The sequence below is a fragment of the Dama dama genome, chromosome 5 (genome assembly GCF_033118175.1).
Source record: "Dama dama isolate Ldn47 chromosome 5, ASM3311817v1, whole genome shotgun sequence".
NCBI classification, from domain to species: Eukaryota; Metazoa; Chordata; class Mammalia; order Artiodactyla; family Cervidae; genus Dama; species Dama dama.
The window spans coordinates 14,780,984-14,802,973 of record NC_083685.1 but is presented as its reverse complement, the minus strand read 5'-3'; the positions used below and the strand labels follow the sequence as shown (position 1 = coordinate 14,802,973).

Genomic DNA, 21,990 nt, shown 5'->3' with positions numbered 1-21,990 from the left:
CTCTGTTTGGCCCAGAGAAAACATACTGAAAGATTCTAGGACTCACTTTATATTTCCTATTTCCAACCCCAAATCTTGGCATCTTGGAAGTCTTCCCATGCCTCTCACATGCTCCCCTTAGGAAGATAATGAACCTATGACATCCAGGTCCAAAACATGGTTTTGTTTTGTTTTTTTATTTCATATTTATTACGCTCAAGATCTTTTACATTAGGAGAGCCATTTCCAAGGACTCCGTGGAACTTTAGCCAGTGAATCATAAAATATTAAGAGCAGGACTCTCCCACCTGACACTCAATTAACCCTGCCTCTAACAAATGAGTTTGCAGAGCCAAGGTGGATAAAAGACAGTGGCATTGCTCTTCCTTTCCAATGGTGACTCTTGGCTGCTTCTACTAAAATCTCGTGTTAGGGATAACATGCAGCTTGATGTCTGGAAACCTCTGCCCTGGCCTCTGTTTCTCTGCCTTAAGCAGAAGTTAAATTCTCCCACTCCAAAAGGAAACCTCCAGAACGTGACTTTCCGCCAGAGGGTGGGATGAATAAATAAAAATCTAAACTAAATCATCCCACCTGCCCCCGCCTTGAGTGTCCCCCGCATATGACACTCTTTAGTGTCTGAGACACAGCTCATTATTTGCAGAATGTTCAATATTTTTTTTGGTGGCATGAGTATAATTGACAAAATGGTTGGGGTATTCATCAGTAATCTACATTGCTGGTTTCCCTGGTTCCCGTAGATAATGCACTAGGCTTTGTCACCCTGGAGATGGCTACAGGGAGGCAAAGTGACTTCCCAAAGCCATGTGGAGTCTGAAATCAGAATTCCAGGCCTGACTCCCAGCAGACTGCTCTGTCTGCGCCATCACATGCTGGCACATTAATAAGTCTTCTTCAGTGGCATTTTCTCATGCTTCTTTGATGGCATCTGCAGGCAGGATGATCCTTCTGATAAAAATCAGCTGTAGAAGCTCCTGGTGTGTCCCTTCAGTTCTTCCTCAAGGCAGCAGGGTGGGGGTGGGGGGTAGAGGGGAGAGGGGGCAGAGCAGCCAAATCCGCCTGGCCCCACTTCCCCTTCCGACTTGATTATCCAGGCAAGTGGGATTGTTAACATCACGGCCATTGCCATAGTAACAGAGCTTGAAAGATGCCATGCTGCCCTGGAAGGGATGTCTTGCTGGGTATCAGGAAAGAGCCAGGGAAGTCAGGCAAAGGAAAGGTCCTGACTTGATAGCACAAAAGGGGTGAATGTCCTGAATGTCTTGGGGATGGGATGGGCATGAGAAGCCTGGCTGAGGGTGAGGTGGCAGCAAGGCTCCACCATTTCTCTCGGGACTTTCTTGCTAATCTGCTCAGTAGCCACCCAGATTGCTCTCTCTGTAATGCTGTTGGCACCAGCCTGTGGTGCTAAGGTTGACAGTGACAGAATAGCACTGGGAGGGTGGGTAGGCCAGGCAAGATTCCAGTGGCTTCCAAGGGACCACTTGTGCCTTCTCCTCCCAGATTTCAGAGCAGGGAGGGTCTCATGGGTGGAGAGCTTGTGTTACAGAGATTGGGAGCTCTGGTAGAGACATTCCAGGAAACACCGATCGCTGCTGTGCTCTCTGCCAGCATACTGGCTTGTGGAAAAAAAAAAAAATCTGTAACAAGGACCTTGCCTTTTGCTCTGAAGGCTACCAGGGGAGAAGGCAATGGCCACAGGAGCTGTTGACAAGTCTGAGACTTAAATGAGGGACAGGACAAAAGGAGGAGAGAAATAAAGACGGGAAGGGACACCCAGTGACACCTGCATCTGGACCAGAGCCGGCCTTTCTCTTTTTTCACTTCTGGGTCACGTCCCATGGCATGTGGGATCTTAGTGCCCTGAGCAGGGATCAAACCCAGGCCCCCTGCACTGGGAGCACAGAGTCATAACCACTGCCTCCGGGGGAGTCTCCAGAACTGGCCTTTCTTGACGTGCCATATGCCGTGCTCCATCAGTTGTGTCCGGCTCTTTTGCGACCCCATGGACTGCAGCCCACCAGGCTCCTCCATCCATGGGATTGCCCAGGCAAGAATACTGGAGGGGGTTGCCATTTCCTACTCCAGGGGATCTTCCCCACCCAGGGATCAAACCCATGTCTCCTGCACTGGCAGATGGATTATTTACCACTGCGCCATCTGGAAGATACTCAATCACAACTGAGCATCCCTGGCAGGAGTCCAGCTAAACAGCAACTTTAAGGACCAGATTTTTCCGTAAACCCAGTCGCAACTAGATTTCCGGAGCTGGCATTCGCTATTAGCATCCTCAACGCAGTCCAAATGAAACACACTACATACTTGAGTCACTGATGACGTAAGAATCACCTCCTGTGCTTTGAAGAGAAAAAAAAAACATGACTGAGGGGCCACACGCCTGCAGTGTCTGAGCAGCAAGTCAGTGTGGTTAAGAGGCGGGCTCCAAAGCCAGACGGCCGGGGTTGGAAGCTTGGTCCGTCACCGCTCGCTGGGTGACCTGGGAAAGTTTCCACGTGGAGTTCTCAGCTCAGTTTCTTCATCTGTGAAACAGAGGAGACAACAGTACCTCCACCTTGGGGTGGCGTGAGTGTTACAGGAGGTCGTCTGGGCTGAAAGTTCCAGACTGCCTGGCTCACTCTGAGAGTTCTGATACTCGAAGTTCCTGTAGGTATGAGGTGGGCCCAGCATTTGCACTTGAAAAGTACTTCAAGGTGATTCTCACCTGCAGACCTGGGCCCCTGGCGGGGAGGCAGCATTGAAAGGCCTCTCTCCAGTTTGCAGCATCAGGTGTCAGGTCACCATGGGTTATGATCACCAACAAGTAGAACCTGGTCCATTATCAGTTCTTTGACTCAGAGGGAGGAGAGACCAAGTGTGAGTGAGACGGTGTCCCCATGTGGAGGCGAAGGGTGTGCATGCCATGAACAGAACAAGAAAGGAAGGTGAGGGTGGAGGTGGGGGACAGGGGCTGGATGGAGAGAGGCAGGAGGCAGGACAGTCGGAGCCTGAGGGCTGTTTTCCAGGAAGCTCCTAGAGGTGGTCCCGACACCGCTGACCCTCCATCATCTCCCTGGTGTGCCTGGGAGCCCCGGGGCCTCAGTCTTCAGCCCTAGTACACCTGGAAGTGTGCCGAAGTGGCCCCATCCTTCCAGCAGCGCAGGGTATCCACGGCAACCGAGCGGCAGAGCGGGCAGGTGCGCTCACGGTCCAGCCAGAGGCAGAGGCACTCCTCACAGAACACGTGCTGCGGGGGACAGCAATCAGGACCACTGGGGTTGCTTCCCCCAGCATTCGCTCCATGCCCGCCTTGGTCCTAGGAGCTGAGACCCAGTATGAACAAGACAGACAATTTCTGCCCTGAGTAGTCAAGGGAGGCTTCCTGGAGGTGGGGTGATGCTTGTGTTGAAGTCTGAAGGATGTTTAGGGGTTAACTGGGGGAAGACAGGGGGTGGGGCTAGAGCATTCCAAGCTGAAGGGAACAGCTGTGCAAACCTCCTGAGAGGGGAAAGTGTTTGAGAATCTTGAGATGCTTAACGTGGCTACAGGGTGTAGGGGAGTGGGGGACAGGAGGTGAGGAGGCCATGCAGAGCCTTGAAGGCCGTGACCAAATTCTCACCATGGTCTGAAGGGCAGGACCCAAGGGTCAGCAAGCCCAGCAGCTCCTTGAGGGCAGTGACTGCTGCTGCCGTAGCCCCACTGCCTAGCCCTGGCCTGCACTCTGACAAATGAATGCCTTCCCAGGCAGGTTAGGTAGGAGATTCTAGAGATACCAGGATGATGAAGACCTGGTCCCTAGTCTCCAGGAGCTCACGGTCTCCTTCTCAGAGAATCAGACAGGACAGAATCTGGTGCCAAATTAAGAGATTCAAAGCACATAGGACCCCAGGGGCCAGGCTGGAGGAGCTCATGACCTAGGACTGCCTCCTACATCTAGAGAAGCAAAGGCGTGTCTACAGAGGGAGGGGGTGGAGGGGTCCTTCTGGGCTGGGATGTGTAGCATCAGGTTGGTTTGTTGGTAAGGGATCGCAGGCGGGGCTGGATGGTTAAGTGTTCCCTGGCTATGTCTCCTGGAGTGTGGACTTGGGAGAGATATCCTGGGGTGGGGGGCGGGCCACCCTGCCTCAGGAGATGCTCTATCCATCTTGTCTGTCCCATCCACCCATCCATCCATCCATCCATCTCTCCAACCATCCCATTCCTTCCATCCAGCCAATGTTTACTGAGTCAGTACTGTGGTTACACTACTAAGACAGACATGGTCACCACTCCCAAGTGGCTTACAATCTGGCAAAGAGGAGACAGACCTTACCTAACCAGCTGCCCAATTAGCCATCTAGCTGACAACTAGGATAAGTTCTCTGAAGGAAAAACAGGATCTGGAGGCTGCATAGCTAGGGGTGTTAACTAGTCTGGGGAAACAGAATCAGGGAAGCCTTTAATGAGGATGTAACACTTGACTCATTCATCTATTTGCTCATTCATTCAGTGCATTTAGGAATTACTGAGGCCCTTTTCCCTGTGGAAGGCATCTTTGTCCTTGTCCTTCTAAGCCCAGCTCACAGGAACAGAGCAAGACTGAGGCATGTACTGGGCCTGGCCAGGTATGTGCCAGGTATGGCCAGGTATGAAGCCCAGAGCTTCAACCAGCCCTGGGTGTGGCCACTGCTCCTAGCTCTGGGATGGTGGTGTCTTGTCCAACCCCTCCCACAAATTCTAATCCAGTGATGGGAACACATAGTGGTACTGGGAGAAGAATGGGGGAGAGACACACAGATAAAGGCTTAGAGAGACTGCCATCAAGGAAGAAGAAAAACTTTCACCTTGACATCATGTTCAAATAATCACTGCTACCGAGAAGGAAATACAGATGGCTCTGAAGCATATGAGAAGATGCTCATCTGCTCTCATAATTAGACAAATGCAAATGAAAACTGCACCAAGATAGCGTTTGTCACCTGTCAGATTGGCGAGGCTCAGGAAAGGCTTGATAATGTGGTGTGTTGGTGAGGGGGGCGAAGCAAGAGGGCACGTCACACTCCTCACTGGGAGTGCAAACAGATACACTCCTTTATGGAAGGTGATTTAGCAGTATCTGTCAGACTGCATACGCTCTGACCCAGTAATTCCACTACTAGGAATGTATCCTAAGAGCTTGCACACGTGTGAAATGGAATACGTGCCAATGAGAGCTAATGTTTATGGAACCCTGACCGTGTGCCAGGTGTAGTTGGAGATGCATCACCTGAATTAACTCATTTAATCAACACAATGAGTCCAGGGAGGTACTACAGATCTCCCTGATCCCTCCTGACAACTATATTTGTAGTAACAAAAGATTATGAACCACTAAAGGCTCATCAATGGGAGGATGGTTGAACAAAGTATGGTCAATCCATAAAAATAGGATGTTATGCAAATAAGGGGCAATCTCTTCAGGCAGTTTCAAGTCAAAAAGAAATGATGCAAAATGAATCTGGGATAGAATGGGTCACAAGTTAGGTCTTTTTGGAAATGATACATTCATGGTGTGTGTTGTGTATTTAAACTTTTCAGAGCATCTCTGGAAAGATATAAAGGGAACTGGCAACAATGGTTGCCCGTGTGGATATTTAGGGGCCTACAGAGCTAGGGATAAGCGAAGGAGCCCTGTCATCACTTCCCTTTTTGTATATTTAAAATATCTTTTTAAAGAACTTTTTAATTTGAAATAATCTTGTACTGTGCTGTGCTTAGTCACTCAGTCGTGTCCAACTGTTTGTGACCCCATGGACTGCAGCCCACCAGGTGCCTCTGTTTGGGGATTCTCCAGGCAAGAATAATGGAGTGGGTTGCCATGCCCTCCTCCAGGTGATCTTCCCAACCCAGGGATCAAACTCATGTCTCCTGCATTGCAGGTGGATTCTTTACTGACTGAGCCACCAGGGAAGCCCAAGAATACTGGAGTGGGTAGCCTATCCATTTTCCAGGGTATCTTCCTGACCCAGGAATCAAACCAGGGTCTCCTGCATTGCAGGTGGTAGCTGAGCTACCAGGGAAGTCTGCAAAGGCAGTACAGAAAAGTCTTGGATGTCCCTCCCCCAGTTTCCATCTCCCCCAGCATCATTATCTTGCATCACCATGGTCCATTTGTCAAAGCCAAAAAAGAAACCCACACAGGCATGACCATGGACTAAACTCCAGCCTCTCTTTGGATTTTATGACACTAGTTTTTCCCTCCTGTCCTCTCTCTGTATCAGGTCCCACACTGCATTTAATCATCATGACTTCTTCATCTCCTTTTTGAATGTTTTGAGTCACACAAATTTATTCTCAATTTAAAAAATAAATACAATTAAAAATTAAAAATGAACCTCTTAAATATCCCCAAACAGCGAAAACAAAAAAATTTTGCTGGTGCCAAAAAAGGCCCCCACCTCTTGTCCTCCTATCCCTGGGTGGTGGGGGCAAGGGGGTAGGGGCAGAGCCGTATGCTCTCCCATTCCTTCCAGTCTGCAGACTACGCCTCCCCCAAAGCCTTCTCAACCTCCAACTCATGGAGCTCTGGCCTGGTCCCCTGGGACGCTGCATGAATCTCTCTTACACAGCACTTATCACTGCCTGCCTTGTTTCATAGTTATTTATGTATGTGTCTGTTCCCCCAGGGAGACGGTGTACTTCTAGAGAAGGGTACAGGGCCTGTGTGCCCCGTGCCTGCCCTCCCGGGTGTCTGATAGGATGCTTTGACTCATACACATTTGCTGAACTGACATCTTAGACCGCCCCCATGTCAGGAAGGGGAGGGGGAGGGGGAAGGGTTGGGGGAGGAGGAGAAGGGATAAGTTTAGGCAGCTCAAAGTAACTGACCAGTCCTATGAGTTGGTGACCCACAACTAATAATGAAAACAAGTGGCAGTAATAATTATAATGATGCTAATAACTATAATAGTATAAAGTTTTAGGGCTGAATATTTTAAATTTAGCTCTTTCTAGGGATGATTTTATCTGATCATAAGAATAGCTCTTATGATTCAATAAAGTAGGCATTATGATGATACCTGTTTTATAAATGAAAACAACCAAGACTTGGGGAGATGGACTGAGCCACTTGGGGTCCACACACCTGCTGAGATTCACATGCAGAACATTCTGACACTGTACCATACTGAAATGTGCATTTTCTACATTTTACTGATGAAACCAAGGCTCAGAGTGGTGAAGTAACCTGCCCCAAGGCAGCCAGCTGGGAAAAGGCAGAACTAAGCTTTATACTTGGGTCTGACAGACCCCAGGCCTGACCACACTATTCCCAGAGACCCAGTCCAGAGCCCCGAGGTTTGGCCAGAGGACAGGCACCTGGGACTCCTACATGGGGCAGGGTCCTGTGGCCCCATGGCCCCCGTCTCCAGTGGTCCCGCCTGGCCCTGCTCACCTGGCACATGAGGACCAGAGGCTCTCGGAACTCAGCCTGGCAGATGGCACAGATGTCACCAGCTTCTGTGCACTGCTGCCCCGTGGCCCGGACTCCGTAATTCTGCTTGACAGAAGGGAGGGAGAAAGACACAAACACAGCTGTGGCCCCTTGCTGGAGAGGTACCCTCAGAAGCACAGTGTGGTCTCATCCCAGTTCCCGGCTCCTATGAGCTCGGTGAGGCCCATCAGAAGCCAACTCACCTGAGATGTGCAGAGAAGCTTCAGGGCCTTCCTGACTCCGCCCACACGGCCACAGATGTCGAAGGACTGAAAGGAGAATGAGGGGATGGCTACAAACTATCCAAGGATGGTTCAGGATCTTTCTCACCATGGGCCTCATTTTGACTCTGATCATCTGCAGGGTACATCCTCCCATTTGAAACTTCCCATTCCCACAAGTTTTGCTTGGCTTTTGTCTTGCTACCCATCAGCAGTCTCCTCTGCCAGTGGGGCCAGGATGGCGAATATACGGCATGCCTAGTGCCTCTTCCCCCGCCATAAGCCCAGGGCAGGCATTGCACATCGATCACTCTTCTCCTGAGCCAGGCTGTGATCATCCTTCTCCATCTAGCACTCCTGTCGGCCACGGCCAGCAGATCAGAATCGGCAGGCAAGACAAGCCGCAGTGGTTGACTCTACATGGACTGCCTAGCCCGTCCTGCTTTAAGGAAAGGGAACACATGATTCTTCCAGGATTCTCTACAAGCCAGAAATAGATACGGAAAAAGAAAGAGGAGGATGTGCTTATTGTTGGGGGTGGGGGAATCTGAGTCTGCACTAATGATGAAAAGAGAAGCGCTCTATACTGACTTGCAGAGTTGAGGGTGTGCAATTTAAGAGGAACAGAAAACAAATTCCATGGCCGTACTGTTGGTGGGTTGAGATCTCCAGACTCTGGAGGTAGCCTGCCTGGGTGTGATGCTCGTTCTGTGATCTCCAGCTGAGTGATACTGGGCAAGATACTTCTCTCTGGACCTCAGTACCCTTCCCATAATATTGACATGATAATGGAAAGTATCTGGAAGGGTTGTTGTGAAGAAGACTATGAGAAAGGATAGCATACAGTGAGTTTTATGGGAAAGAAATTAGGATGCCTGTACCCAAAGTTTTGATGTATGGTATAATGAGGAGGAACCTCAGAAATGACTCTATGTGAAAGAAGCCAGACACCAAAGATCACAGAGTGTATGAGTCCATCTACATGAAAATGCCCAGAAAAGGTAAATCCAGAGAGTCTTCAGAAAGAAGACCTGTGGTGGCCAGTGGCTGATAGAAGAAGGAAGCACGATGCTTCATAAGTTGCTGCTGCTGTTGTTTAGTTGCTAAGTCCTGTTCAACTTTTGGCGACTTCATGGACTGTGACCCACCAGGTTCCTCTGTCCATGGGATTTCCCAGACAAGAATCCTGGAGAAGATTGCCATTTCCTTCTCCAGGGGACCTTCCAGCCCCAGGGATCGAACCTGAGTCTCCTGCACTGGCAGGCAGGTTCTTTACCACTGAGCCACCTTTCTGTGTGGGGTGATGGAAATGTCCTGGAACTAGACAGTGGTGTTGACACAACAATGAGAATCTTCTAAATGCCACTGAACTGTTCACTATAAAACAATAAAATAATTTCGTACTGTGTGAATTTAGTTTTTCAGTTAAACAGAAAGAGATTAGGGTGTTTATCCAGGTTCCTCACTTGCCCCACCCCCACCACCTGCCAGGTCCAGCTGGTGAATGGGTCGTCCTTAGGCCAGCCCACTAGCCCCCAGGCCGCCTCACCTTGCAGAGGCTGTAGAGGATGATCAGGACCCCTCCCAGGAAGTAGCTGTTGGAGGAATCATCACCCATGATGTATTTATACCACAGCTGGATGGGAACGAGGGATCGGAACAGCTGGCTCAGCTCCTCGATGACCAGATAGAACTTTCCCTGCAACCGCACAGAAAGCATCAATTATTATCAGCAGTAAAGACCCAAAGGACCCAGCTGGGGGGGCCCTCCAGCCTGGGGAGTAATGACATTCCAGGTCACAGCCAGCCCATTAATCAGCTCTGGAAAGCACTCAGGCCTGCTCCTAATGGGCCTGCGATGTGGCCAGGGAGACAAGGCCCCTGCCCACTGCCCTCGCCCGCTGCCCACCGGCCCAGGAGATCAACGCTCTGAGGATCGCCTTTCAGGGAGGCAGAAACTGGACACCTTTGGTAGAAGGTTGGAGTGGGGGGTCACTCCCTGGTGCGTGCTGTGGCTTTGAGGGCTCCAAGCTGATCATGGGGCAACAGTCACTGGCTCTGCACACAGATCACACTCATCTCTAGGGGGCTGGCCCCAGCTTCATGGGTGACTGTCCTCAGTGGCAGGGGCAGGGTGGACCACGGGATGCAGAGAAGGATAGGCAGAGAAGAGGAGGGGAGAAGATGGCCCAGCTCCCCTGCCTACTGTCTCCAAGGAGGCAGGATCGTATGTGGGGAAAGAACATGGACTCAGGGGTGGGGTCTCAGGTTGGGGGGGACTCAGAACCTCAACTTGCTACATGTCTATGAGCCTCACTGTCATCATCTACAGAATGGGAATCACAACTGCTACCTTCTGGGTGGCTCTGAAGATTAAAGGAAATAAACAGGAAAAGTATTTAGGGTTCTCTTTCTCTTCCTCTCTTGGCTTTTATTCAAGTCTCTCAGCTTTCTGGAGCCTGTGCTATAAAATGGACATGAAAACAACCTACCCTGCCATGTTCAATGAGGTTAAACAGAAACCTCTTTAGGACCCAGCAATTCCACTCCCAGGTGTGCACCCAAGAGAAAGGAAAATATATGTCCATTCACGGTAAATGTTCATAGCAGCTCTATTCATAATATCCCCAAACTGGAAACAGCCCCAAACATCCATCCATGGAAGAATGGATAAACAAACTGTGGTATATTTATACAATAGGATATTACTCAGCAATGAAAAAGGAACAAATGTTTGTGATACACAACAGCCTGGATGAGTCTTACACATTCTAGCCAATCAAAGGAGATAGATACAAAAGAGTACATATTGTGTCATTGTGATTTACATGAAGGTCTAGAATAAGCCAAGGTAAACTGCAATGGTGGAAACAAGATCAGTGGTTGCCTGGGGCAAGATGGGGGAGGACAGACTGTAAGGGGGCATCAGGGAATTTGGGGGAATGAAAGAAATTGCAGATATTGTCTACATAAAATTTTATACTGAAAAAAAAAATTTTATACTGTATATAGTGATGGGGTGGTGGTTATTCGTGTGCATACATTTGCCAAAACTCGCTGAAATGTGTGCTTCAGATCTATGTATTTTGTTGTACAGATATACAATGTTCTACACCTCAATAAAGCCGACTGAAACAAACAAACAGAAACAAACAGCCCTGCCCCAAGCACACACAGCCTTAGAAATATGAATAGGGACTTCCCTGGTGGTCCAGTGGTTAAGATCCTGCACTCCCAATGCAGGGGGCCCTGGTTTGATACCTGGTCAGGAAACTATTGGTAGATCCCACATGTCACAACTAAGAATTCGCAACTAAAGATTCCTCATGCTATAATGAAGACCAAAGATCCCAACTAAGACCCCATGCAGCCAAATAAATAAATACATAAATAAATATTTTTTAAAAAGTGAATAATTTTTGTTCCAGCATTTCTACTTCTAGGAATTTACACTAATAAATCAGGGATTTGGATTAATAGATATGTCAGTAGGAATGGCCACTGCAGCATTCATTGTAACAGAGCAAAAAAAAAAAAAAAAAAACACACAAAAAACAGGTGACAAAGTAAATGTGTACAACGAGGGTCTGGTTATGATAGAGATGAATAATGCAAAGCCATACAGCCAGTCAAATATCATCCTGAAAATGAGTGACTTTGCAGTGAAGAAATCCAGCACATATTGCCTTAACCAAGGTTAATTAAGGTTAGCATCCCCAGTAATAAATCACTGAAGACTAAACCCCTGATATGATGCACTGAGAACACAGTATCACTCTTGTGTATTCTGGTCAAAAGCTTACAACCTCAATTGAATCATGAGAATACAAGAGACAAATCCAAACTGAGGAACATTCTACAAAATAACTATCTGACATTCTTCAAAAGCATGACTTCACCAAAGACCAAGAAAAGACCAAGGAACTGTTAGATTGGAGAAGTAGGTGAGTGAAAGTTGCTCAGTCATGTCCAACTCTTTGTGACCCCATGGACCGTAGCCTGCCAGGCTCCTCTGTCCATGGAATTCTTTAGGAGTGAGTAGCCATTCCCTTCTCCAGGGGATCTTACTGACTCAGGAACTGAACCTGAGTCTCCTGCATTGCAGGCAGATTCTTTACCATCTAAGCCAAGACTAGGGAGATATGACTAATGCAATGTGGAATCTTAGATTTGGTCCTTAGATCAGGAAAAAGACATCTGTGGGACAATGGGCAAAATGTGACAAGGTTTGCAGTTTAGCTACTAGTAAGGGAATTGATCCTAATTTCTTGGCTTTGCTAACTGAACTATGATTATATTAAATGTAACATTAGGGGAAGCTAGGTGATGGGTACATGGGAACTCTGCTCTATTTTTGCAACTTTGCTCTGAGTTGAAAATTATTCCAAAATAAAAAATTAAAAAAGAAATAATCCTGGCAAAAGATATCTATTGATTCAGGGAAATGCTCATATTATAGTTCCAAGTGGAAAAGCCACAGAATGCAGAAACTACTCATTTTCGTTGTGGTTTTCTGTCTTTTCCAATTTTTTCGGTACTGAGCATACGATGTGTTTAAATTAGAGGGAGAAAAAGGTTATGAAAACATGTTGTGTATCCACAAATGGATGATGTAAAAGGCTATGGATGGAGACCTTATATCCATGTTGCTATATTCTGTCTTGATGGCCTGGGTACAAGTCACTTGCAGGGGACCCCTTGAAGTGGATGTACCCACATCTGCTAAGGACCAAGGACAGGCATCCAGTCATCCGTTCACCCCCATGTCTGACCTTGCAGAATCAAAACCTCACTCCAGACCTGCTAAAGCCCAGAACCATCTGTAATTTAACAAGGTTCCCAGGTGATAGGTGTGCACGTTTAAGTTTGAGAAGCTCTCTTTCAATGGATAAGTGGAAGAAGGACAGTGCAGTAATGTGGGCACGATGAGTCAGTCTTTGACCATCTTGCTGGGAAGCCTCCTGTTCTGTCCACCTGGCCCCATGACGGGTGAGGATATGACCACCTCATGAAAGGTCCCATGTCCCTGTGTCTCTGGGAACCCCTGCCTGCTGGCATCTGGCTGGCTCTGGGGGACAGACCCTCCTGTCCCCTCTCAGGCTGATCTTGTACGACCAGTCTGGCTTGGTGGGTAAGAGTGCAGCCTCGGGAACCACACAGCCTGGAGTCAGATCCTATTGCCAGCTACCTTGCTATTTCTGTTCCCTTGTCATTGTCTTTGGATTCCCCCAATTCTCAGGCTCCACTGGCTGAGAGCTGGTCCTCTGGTCCAGACCCCACACTTCCCACTGGCCTAATGGGTGAATCCAGAACAAAGGTCAGCGACCTTTTTCTTCTGCCATGGGCCAGATAGTGACTACTTTGGCTTTGAGATCATACAGCCTCTGTCACCACTATACCCCTCAGCTATTGACAACAGACAAACAAATAGGCAAGGCTGTAAAATTTTATCTACCAAAACAGGTGTCGGGGCATATGTGAATGCAGCTTGTGGTTTACTGACCCCTGATCTATGCATCAGAAGCTAGATAAGTCAAGTCTGGGGGCTCCCAACATATCCCCAGAATTTCAGGGCAGACTCAGGGCACAGCTTTTGGGCCCTTCTTTCAGGTGCTTTGCTATGAAGACCAAGTTCCTTTTCTGCAGATGGATGTCTGGTCCCATACTCTTTGCCAAGCTAACACTTGTATATCTTCTGTGTCTCAGCTAGCTGTCACCTCCTATGAGAACTCTTCCCCAACTACCTAATTAGGTGCTCCTGTTACACCCTTTAAATCCCTCTTTTAGATCACCTCTCACAATATTTAAAAACTCATCTCTCTCTTCCTCTGGATTGCAAGCCCCATCAGCATGAAGATAATTTGGCTCCTGGTCATATCGCCAGCACACAACACGAAGTAGGTGCTTATTTAAGAGATAGACACCTTGGAAGCACAAAATTTCCACCCTTATTACTCAGGTCAATGTCTAGAGTTTGCTGATGGAGAAACAGAATTGGAACATGGAAGAGAGTACTTTTCTTTATAAGCAAGCCCTGATGTCACAGAAAATAAAATAAAGGGAGAGAGAAAGCTAAAGGTAGCAATTAGCTGCTGGCGGGGTGGGGGGAGGCACTTGGAGAAGGAGATAGAACCACCGGGGAGAACTGGGCATATCCCAGTGAAACCATCTCTCTCTAATTAAGCAGTTTTATAATTCCAGGTTGCTTAAGCGTGTTATTTCTGACGACCACCAAATGGAATGTGTGGTTTCTCCAGGGTGTCAGAGAACAAGAAAAGCAATCGGATTATGAGCCGTCTGGCCTCCCTGTCACCCGTGAAGGGGGAACAGTAGCAATTGCTACAGAACTTGGGCATGGAGAGTTTGCTGCTGGGATTCTGATAAAGGGGGCGGTAACAGTTGAGATGGAGAAGGCAGATTCGGTTCTGACTTTCTTACTGCTTGGAGGGGGAAGGGAAGGATCACAAGTGAACTGGGAAGCTAGGAAACAACAGAGAGCTGACTCTGGAAGGGAGTGGGAAGTAAAGGCAAGTGGGATGCTGAGAAGCCGAAGGAAGGAACAGAGAGAGCACTCTTCAGAAACATACCTAGGAAAGGTGATGTGAAGGATTACGGGGATGAAGAGGAAGGGGACAGAGACAAGCAAGATAGTCAAAGACACATTTTTCTTGTCTACAGAGGTAGGACAGCACAGTGGTTAAGGGCATGGAATTTGGGGCTCCAAGGTCAAATATGCGGCCTACTAAATTGGTTGACTTAGGGCAATAATTAAACTTCTCTGAGCCTCAGTTTACTCATCTGTAAGTGGGCTTGAAAACAAACACACACAGTGGAAAACAACCAAAAAAAAAAAGGGGCCCCGATATGTACATTTCCAATTTTTCTGGTGTAAATACTCCCACCAGGCCAATTTCAAGCTACCTAGGGTTTAAGGACTTCTTGCAAATTTCCTGAAAGTGTAACCATCCACTCTCACAAGCCTGTGCAAGTTGGCTCCAATACACCAAAGTGATTGGGAGGACTGAGTGAGCATATGAACCTAAAATACAGGTACCCAGAAAGGGCCCAGTGCATGATGAGAGCCAGGAAAGAACCTCACGATGACCTGGGGATGTGGGCACTACTACTGTCATCTTCTTTCAGAGATGGGGCACCCCCAGGTTCCAAAGAAATAGGACTGAACTAGAATGAGGCAGAGGTGCTATCTGGGATGCTCAGGCCCCATGAGACCTGGTAGCTGTCAGAGCCTCCCCCTCACTTGCCTTTCTTCCTCCAGCACCACATTATGAAAAACCCAAAGGAAGACTACATGCAGATGCCATGTGCAGAGGGAGAGGCTCTGAGCAAGACTACATGGAGGAGAAGCAAGGAACCCAGACAACAGGGAGAGCTGAGGTGGCAGATAGAGGACCCTGGGCAATTCGTCCCACCCATGTCAGCTGAGCCATTAGACCCATGAGTGAAAAAGCCATCTTAGGTGGTCCAGACTCACTGTACATCACAGGAAGACCAGCTGTCCTCGGTGTGTCCTGGCTGAACTCCTGACCCACAGAATCATAGGAAATAATGAAATGGTGGCTGTTTGAGGCCAAAAGAAAGAAAAAAAGAGAAAGAAGAGCAACTAAAGTACTCATCTAAGGATACTCAGCCAGTGCTATAGATTGAATGTGTCCCCACAAAATTCTTACTCTGAAGCCCTTACCCTCAGTATGATGGTATCTGGAGAAAGGGGCCTTTTGAGAGGTAAGTAGGTTATGAGGATGGAGCCCTTCAGGAGGATGAAGGGCTTCATGAGGATGGAGCCCTCACGAATGGGATTAGTGTCCTTATAAGAAGAGATAAAAGAGCATCCATCCTCCCTCTCTCCCTTGCTCCTTCCCTCCTTCAGTGCTGACTACCTGTCTCTCTCTCCCAAATTCACACAATCATCCTTGACTTTCCCTTCTCTCATAACCACCATCCAATCCATCTACAAATCCTCCTGGAAACAGCTCCCTAACGGCGACTGCCTTTGTCCCACTATGCTTATTCTTTGTACAGTATCCAAAATAAGCTTCTCAAACACAAGGCAGATCAAATCATCTCTGGGCTCAAACCTGCCAATGTCTTCTACCTCTCTTAGAGTGACATCTGATGCTCCCTCCTACCTTCCAGATCCTATAAGACTGCCTCCCAGCTTACAAGTCTGATGTGCTTGATTCTCAAAAAAAACAAAAAACAAAAATTAAGCATAGTCCTACCTTAGAGCCTTCACACTTGCTTTTCCCTCTCCCCAGAGCACCCTTCCTTCTGACGTCTGCCAACTAACTAGCTCCCTCACTTCCCTTGGGTCTTGGCACACATGTCATCTCATCAGTAAGGACCCCTGAACAATGTACGTAAAATAGCACCTCTGTATTTCCTACTGCACCATCATACTCCCTATTGTCTGTATTCAGCTTTTCATTTTTCTTTTTTGCACTCACCCCCAACACAGACTGTATTTATTTGTTATGAGAATACACACACCTGAAATACAGGGACTCTGTGTCTTTTTGGTGTTATCATTTGTGTTTGAAGAATATAGAGGGTGCTCAGTTCACATTTGTTGAATGAATAAGTGGGCCTCCATGTCTTAAAATATAGACTGCAGATAAGGTCCTTCAAAAGGGTTTTGATGTTAATAATAAATATATACATTGAGGGCTTATTACTTGCCAGGTGCTATACTAAGCTTTTTGCATTAATTAGTTTAATCCTCACAACAAGCTATGAGATAGGAGACATCATCACCCTCATGTTACAGAAGAGTAAACTAGGGCAAAGAGAGGTTAAGTCACTTGCTCAAGGTCACACAGCTGGTAGGTGGCAGAGACAGAATTTGAATCCAGGCAGACTCGTTGCAGAGGCCACTTTATAAATCCCCTCTCGTCAGAAAAGTAAGTAACATGTAAAAATATTAAAACAAGGTGTGACATAGCACAATATTAAAAGTTGGCAATTATTATTACTACTACTGCTTGCTGCCAGCTAAATGAAGTTCATTTTAGACTAAGGGCTAAAGAGAGATAACCTTGGGTGCTGGCCGCCCTTAAGGCCAACTCTCTTGGGTAAGTCTGATGTGTGGATGGCTGGTGATGTTTCTTGGCTTGGTATGTTAACATTCCAAGATCCTGTTTTCAAAAGTCAGCCACACTGCCACAAGAAGAGCAATACCTGCTCTTCTTTCTAGAATGTTCTTTGAAGAACGCAAATCTGATCATTGTGGACTCATTGTGATATGATTTGCAATGAATATGAGAACACAGGTATCTTCTACTAAGCCACATAATAATCTATGAAAATACTAAAAAAAAAAAGCCCTTTTTCTCAGTAATTAAAAGGATACTTGTCTTTAAAAGCAGAGACATTACTTTGCCAACAAACATCCGTCTAATCAAGGCTATGGGTTTTTCCAGTGGTCATGTATGGATGTGAGAGTTGGACTGTGAAGAAAGCTAAGTGCCGAAGAATTGATGCTTTTGAACTGTGGTGCTGGACTCTCAAGAGTCCCTTGGACTGCAAGGAGATCCAACCAGTCCATCCTAAAGGAGATCAGTCCTGGGTATTCACTGGAAGGACTGATGCTGAAGCTGAAACTCCAATATTTTGGCCACCTCATGTGAAGAGTTGACTCAATGGAAAAGACCCTAATGCTGGGAAGGACTCGGGGCAGGAGGAGAAGGGGACGACAGAGGATGAGATGGCTGGATGGCATCACCAACTCGATGGGCATGAGTTTGAGTAAGTTCCGGGAGTTGGTGACAGACAGGGAGGCCTGGTGTGCTGCAATTCATGGGGTCGCAGAGTCAGACACGACTGAGCGACTGAACTAACTGAACTGAAATTCTTTAAAATGTTTTAACGTTAATATGTAATGGGTTGATTATTAAGTTAATTAGTAAGTACTGTAAAAAGTTCTTGGTTTTAATTTTTATTGTGGTGAACTGATTTTAATTTCTATTATGGTTACTTGGGTCATAACAATAATCCATACATGGAAACTCTGTACGGTCTTCAATATTTTTTAAAAGTGTAAAGAGGTCCTAAGTCTAAAATGTTTGAGAAAGCCCAAGAAGCACCTGAAATAGAGTAAGTGTTCAATAACTTTGACTACTACCATTATTATCACCATCTGTTTCTTTGATAGGCTGTGAGCTTCATGAGTGCTGAGAACAATATCCTGTTCACCGTCTTTCCCCTATGCTTACTCAGTGTGTATTCCTAATTGCTGGCTGTCACCTCACATTCGTTCTTTCCTTCTTCCTTAGTACTACAGGCATCAATATTTTAACTAGAGGATATCTCAAGCAAAGACTACACTTCCCAGCTTCTCTCCTGCATCCAGCTGCCTTTTCAGTGGCACTAAGATATAACTGTCATGTGATACCTTCAGAGAAACTTTCATCTTATTCCTTCCCCTCTTCCTCCATCTGGCTATCTTGGACTTAGATGTGATGGCTGGTGCTCCAGCTGCCATCTTGGGTCATGAGGAAGTATCCTACATCCCAGGATTGGTAAAGTAGTAACGTGGAAGGTGTCATACTACCAGGTTTGGATCGCTTACCTTTGGACTTAACAGGGGAAGAAATAAACTCCTTTTAAATTTAAACTATTTTTTTCTCTTTTTGCTGTTACTGGCATATCCCAATTTTAACTAATACAAAGAACCTGGAACTTGGTAGGTGACCAACAAATGTTTGTTGAATGAATGAATGAACAGATGAATAGGTGGGCTAAATAATCCTGTTGTTCAAATAGCTAGGTTTTCCACAGGTGTGGCTCATAGAGAACCCTGAAATCATAGATGCTAGGAACCAAGGGACTGTGTATAAGGAAATGCTTGAAACTGTTGAGGCTAGGAGTGAGGAAAAGGGGCTGTCCAGGGACTGCTGGCTTTGGCGCAAGAGCACCATGAGGAAAGCAAGTAGCGCAGAAGAAAAAAACAACGACTTAGCTCTTACTATGTGCTAGGCACCCACTCCCTGCACAACGCTTTGAGGTAGGTGCTATAAATGCTCCCATTCTACAGATAAGGAATGTGAGACCCACAGAATTGGTAACTTGTCCCAGGGGACACAGCTAAAACGTTCTGGATACCTCTACTTGCTAGGAAAGATGGCCACTGGCAGCCCCAAGCCAACATTCACGTAGCCTAACTCCAAGTAAGAGAGGCCCTGTTAGTCCCTGAGCCCATTTACCAACCTGAACAGCAAGCCTTGGATAAACTGGTCACATGCGGCAGGCAGTGGGTGGGGTGCCACGACTGACAGCCGCATCAGGACCACAGGTAGAGGGAGGGGTGTTTCCCCCATAGAGAGGGGAGTGGCGGGAAAAGGAGACCAGAAAGCTTCTCTGAGTTTAAGTTACAACAGGGCCAAAGGGAGTCCTCATTGCAGAGTCCTGCTTTAATGTGGGGAAAATAAACAGTAACTGTGTCCAGACTCCCGGTGCTTGCCCTCCTTTGCTTCTGTTGCCCTGGACTGCTAGTTAGCGCTGGGCTGACTCAAGGGACAGGGCCATGCTTCCTGCTCCAAAATGGGTGGGCTGGGCCAGTGCAAAAGACTGAAAATAAAGACTTGTTTTCTTGGGAAGCATCCTGCGGGTCAGTTATGATTGCTGGCTGCACTGGGGGGGGGGGGGGGGGTCCACAGCTGAAAGAGCCCTTCAGAACAAAACAGCCACAACATTGACCTCTGAAGTGCTGTGCCCATTGGCTAAGGGGCAGAAGGGCCCATCTCAGACTTCAGAAAGCTTAGGGGTGGGGAAAGAGCTTGGTAACTGCCTTCAGAACAGCCTGGCCTGGAGTGCTGGAAGCAAGAGGTCTTGAGGGGACTGGGACTAGAAAGAAGGCCAGAGAGAAATGTAGGGGGTGGGGGAAGGGGAGAGACACAGGAGGGGAAATAGGGGATGTGCCCAAAAGAAGAGCAGGGAGGAATGACAGAGTCAGAGGTCAGAAGAAAAAGGGCACCCAGGAATGAGAGACCAGCACAAGGAGGAGAAAGCAATCCCATTATTAAGCACGTATCACGGGCCAAGAGTTGTACATCAAATGGTCCCCTGGTAGGGTAGCTATGACCCAGTTCCATCTCTCAGATGATAAATCTCAACAAACGCAGGGGAGGCAAGAATAAAGCGCAGGAGACTAAGCTAATGACATATGTACAAGAGCGAAGAGACAAGAAACTAGCAGAAGATCGAGGGCCAGCTCAGTTTGGTGATGAAAGCTTCTCTGGGAACACTTAGTACCTGCATGTGGCCCCCAACTCTGACAACCCGAGGAGTCGGACACTGTTCTTATCAGTCCCAGTTAGCAGGTGAGGAAACAGAGGCTCTGAGGGGTTCCCGTGTGCTAGACTGGGGTAGAGCCAGGTTTAAAGCCAGTCTGACTTCCCATCTTGTGTTTTGAGCTCTAAGAGGAGACTCTAAGTTAAGAAGTTAAGAGTGAGATGAGAGGGGAGAGAGAAAGAAAAGATACAAGGTGTGTGGGAGGGTAGAAAACCAGAGTAAGGATGAGATTCAGATAAGAGGTCCTTTATCTGAAACAGCTTCTATTCTTAGTTGTCTGACAGTCTAGGGAACAGAGTCTCTGGTAGGGGGGGGAGCGGTAAGGGACCTGTAGGGGTTCTGACCAGAATAGAGAATGAAATAGATTTGTGGGTGCTGGAAGCACTTTATATCTCTGCCACCCAATACAGTAGCCAGTCGCCATGTGTGGCTATTGAGCACTTTAAATGTAGCTAAATCTGTACTGAGATGTACTGGAAGTATGAAATACACAGGAAATTTCAAAGTCTTAGAAAAACAACAAAAAGGTAAAATACCTCATTAAATTTTTTTATATTGATTACATGTTTAAATGATAATACTTTGCACATACTGGGTTAAATATATTATTAGAACTGATGTCACTTATTCCTTTTTGCTTGCTTGATGTGACTACTTGGAAATTGGAAATTGCTTATGTGACTTGTACTATATTTCTGTTGGAGAGCACTGGTGATATCTTGAAACATATGGATATACATATACATATTTTACATATGGATACATACATATGTAAAAACTCATCGAGCGTGTACACTTATAATTAGACTGCTTTACAATATGTAAGTTATGCCTCAATAAATAAAAAAAGAAAGAAGACTGAGCCAGGTTGGAGATAGAGGATGGGAGCACTGCGGGTGGGGGGGCGGGGTCCGAGGGGGCGGTGCCAGAGGCAGGCGGCCACACGTTACCCGGCAACAAGCGCTGCCGGTGACGTCATCGATGGCGCGGAGGCCATCAGTCCCCCTCCCGGTGGAGCGGGCGAGTGGGGCCGCCTGTCTCCTCCTCCCCCGGGCCCGGATGAGATCACCGCAACGGGCGGCCGGCTGTCCCCGTGCTCCCAACAAATTGACTCCACGGCAAGCGCCGGCATCTCATGATCTCATGGCCCCGCGGGACGGCGCCGGCCGATGAGGTCACAGCCCCGCGCCCCTGGCTGCCCAGGTCTGCGCGCCGGCTCCGTGCCAGGGTCTCTGGGCACCCTGCCATCAGTACCAAGCAAGCCCCCCAGCTCCTGGCTCTTCAGCCTTCGGGGACAAAGGAGGTGGCTGTTTCAGAAGGGCAAAGCTACCTTTTCCACTCTTTTGCTGCACCTTTTCCTGCCCACTTATTTGAACCTGTCACCACTGAGGCCACGTGTCTAGCAGGGAGAGACTGCAGCAGCTCCCCAGAACTTGAGGTCAGGAGTAGTGCAAGGCGACTTGCACGCGTGATTTCACAGCCGCTCAGTGAAAGAACTTCTATTCTTAGCTGTCTGGCAGTCTAGGGAACTGAAGCTCAGAGCGGTAAGGGACACCTGCCCCAGGTCACCCAGCTAGGAAAGGGTTGGAGCAAGGACTTTAACTCTTTGGCTCTCTCTAGCTGCATCCCAAACATCTGCTCCTTTATCCCAGTTCCTCCTTGCTCTGGTGGAAACAGTGATCACAGCCACACTTGCTGGGTGCCCACCATGCACTGGGTACTTTATATTAAAAGTCACAGTTCCACATGCCAAACCCATGGGAAAGGTATTAGAGTATACGGGCTAGTCTGTGGATAAGAGTCATAAGGCTCAGAGGGGTGAAATGACTTGTGGCAGAGCCAGGATTTGATTCTACAGCACGAACTTTGTATTACTCTATACCACCTTCCGCAACAAAAGGGGAGGCTTTCCTGTTAACTGTGGACAATTTACCCTCTCACCTGTCTCCTTCCCCTTCAGGTCAGCCATCAAAGGCAGTCAAAGATAGGCCAGTGAGAGGGCCTCTTGAAGGGTGG

At 47.6% G+C, this 21,990-nt stretch overlaps 1 protein-coding gene across 3 annotated transcripts in view; it reads right to left on the bottom strand.

The window, feature by feature from the left end:
- Positions 1 to 161: 161 nt before the first annotated feature.
- The window catches only part of RNFT2 (ring finger protein, transmembrane 2), a 62,678-nt gene continuing 40,849 nt past the window's right edge, over positions 162 to 21,990 (bottom strand). For all 3 annotated transcript variants that reach the window (XM_061141861.1, XM_061141862.1, XM_061141863.1), the window contains 4 exons: positions 9,218 to 9,367; positions 7,651 to 7,716; positions 7,409 to 7,510; positions 162 to 3,244 (listed from right to left, as the gene is read on the bottom strand). In XM_061141861.1, the coding sequence (XP_060997844.1) occupies positions 3,110 to 3,244; positions 7,409 to 7,510; positions 7,651 to 7,716; positions 9,218 to 9,367 (453 nt within the window). In that variant the 3' untranslated portion in view covers positions 162 to 3,109. The remainder of the gene's footprint in view (positions 3,245 to 7,408; positions 7,511 to 7,650; positions 7,717 to 9,217; positions 9,368 to 21,990) is intronic.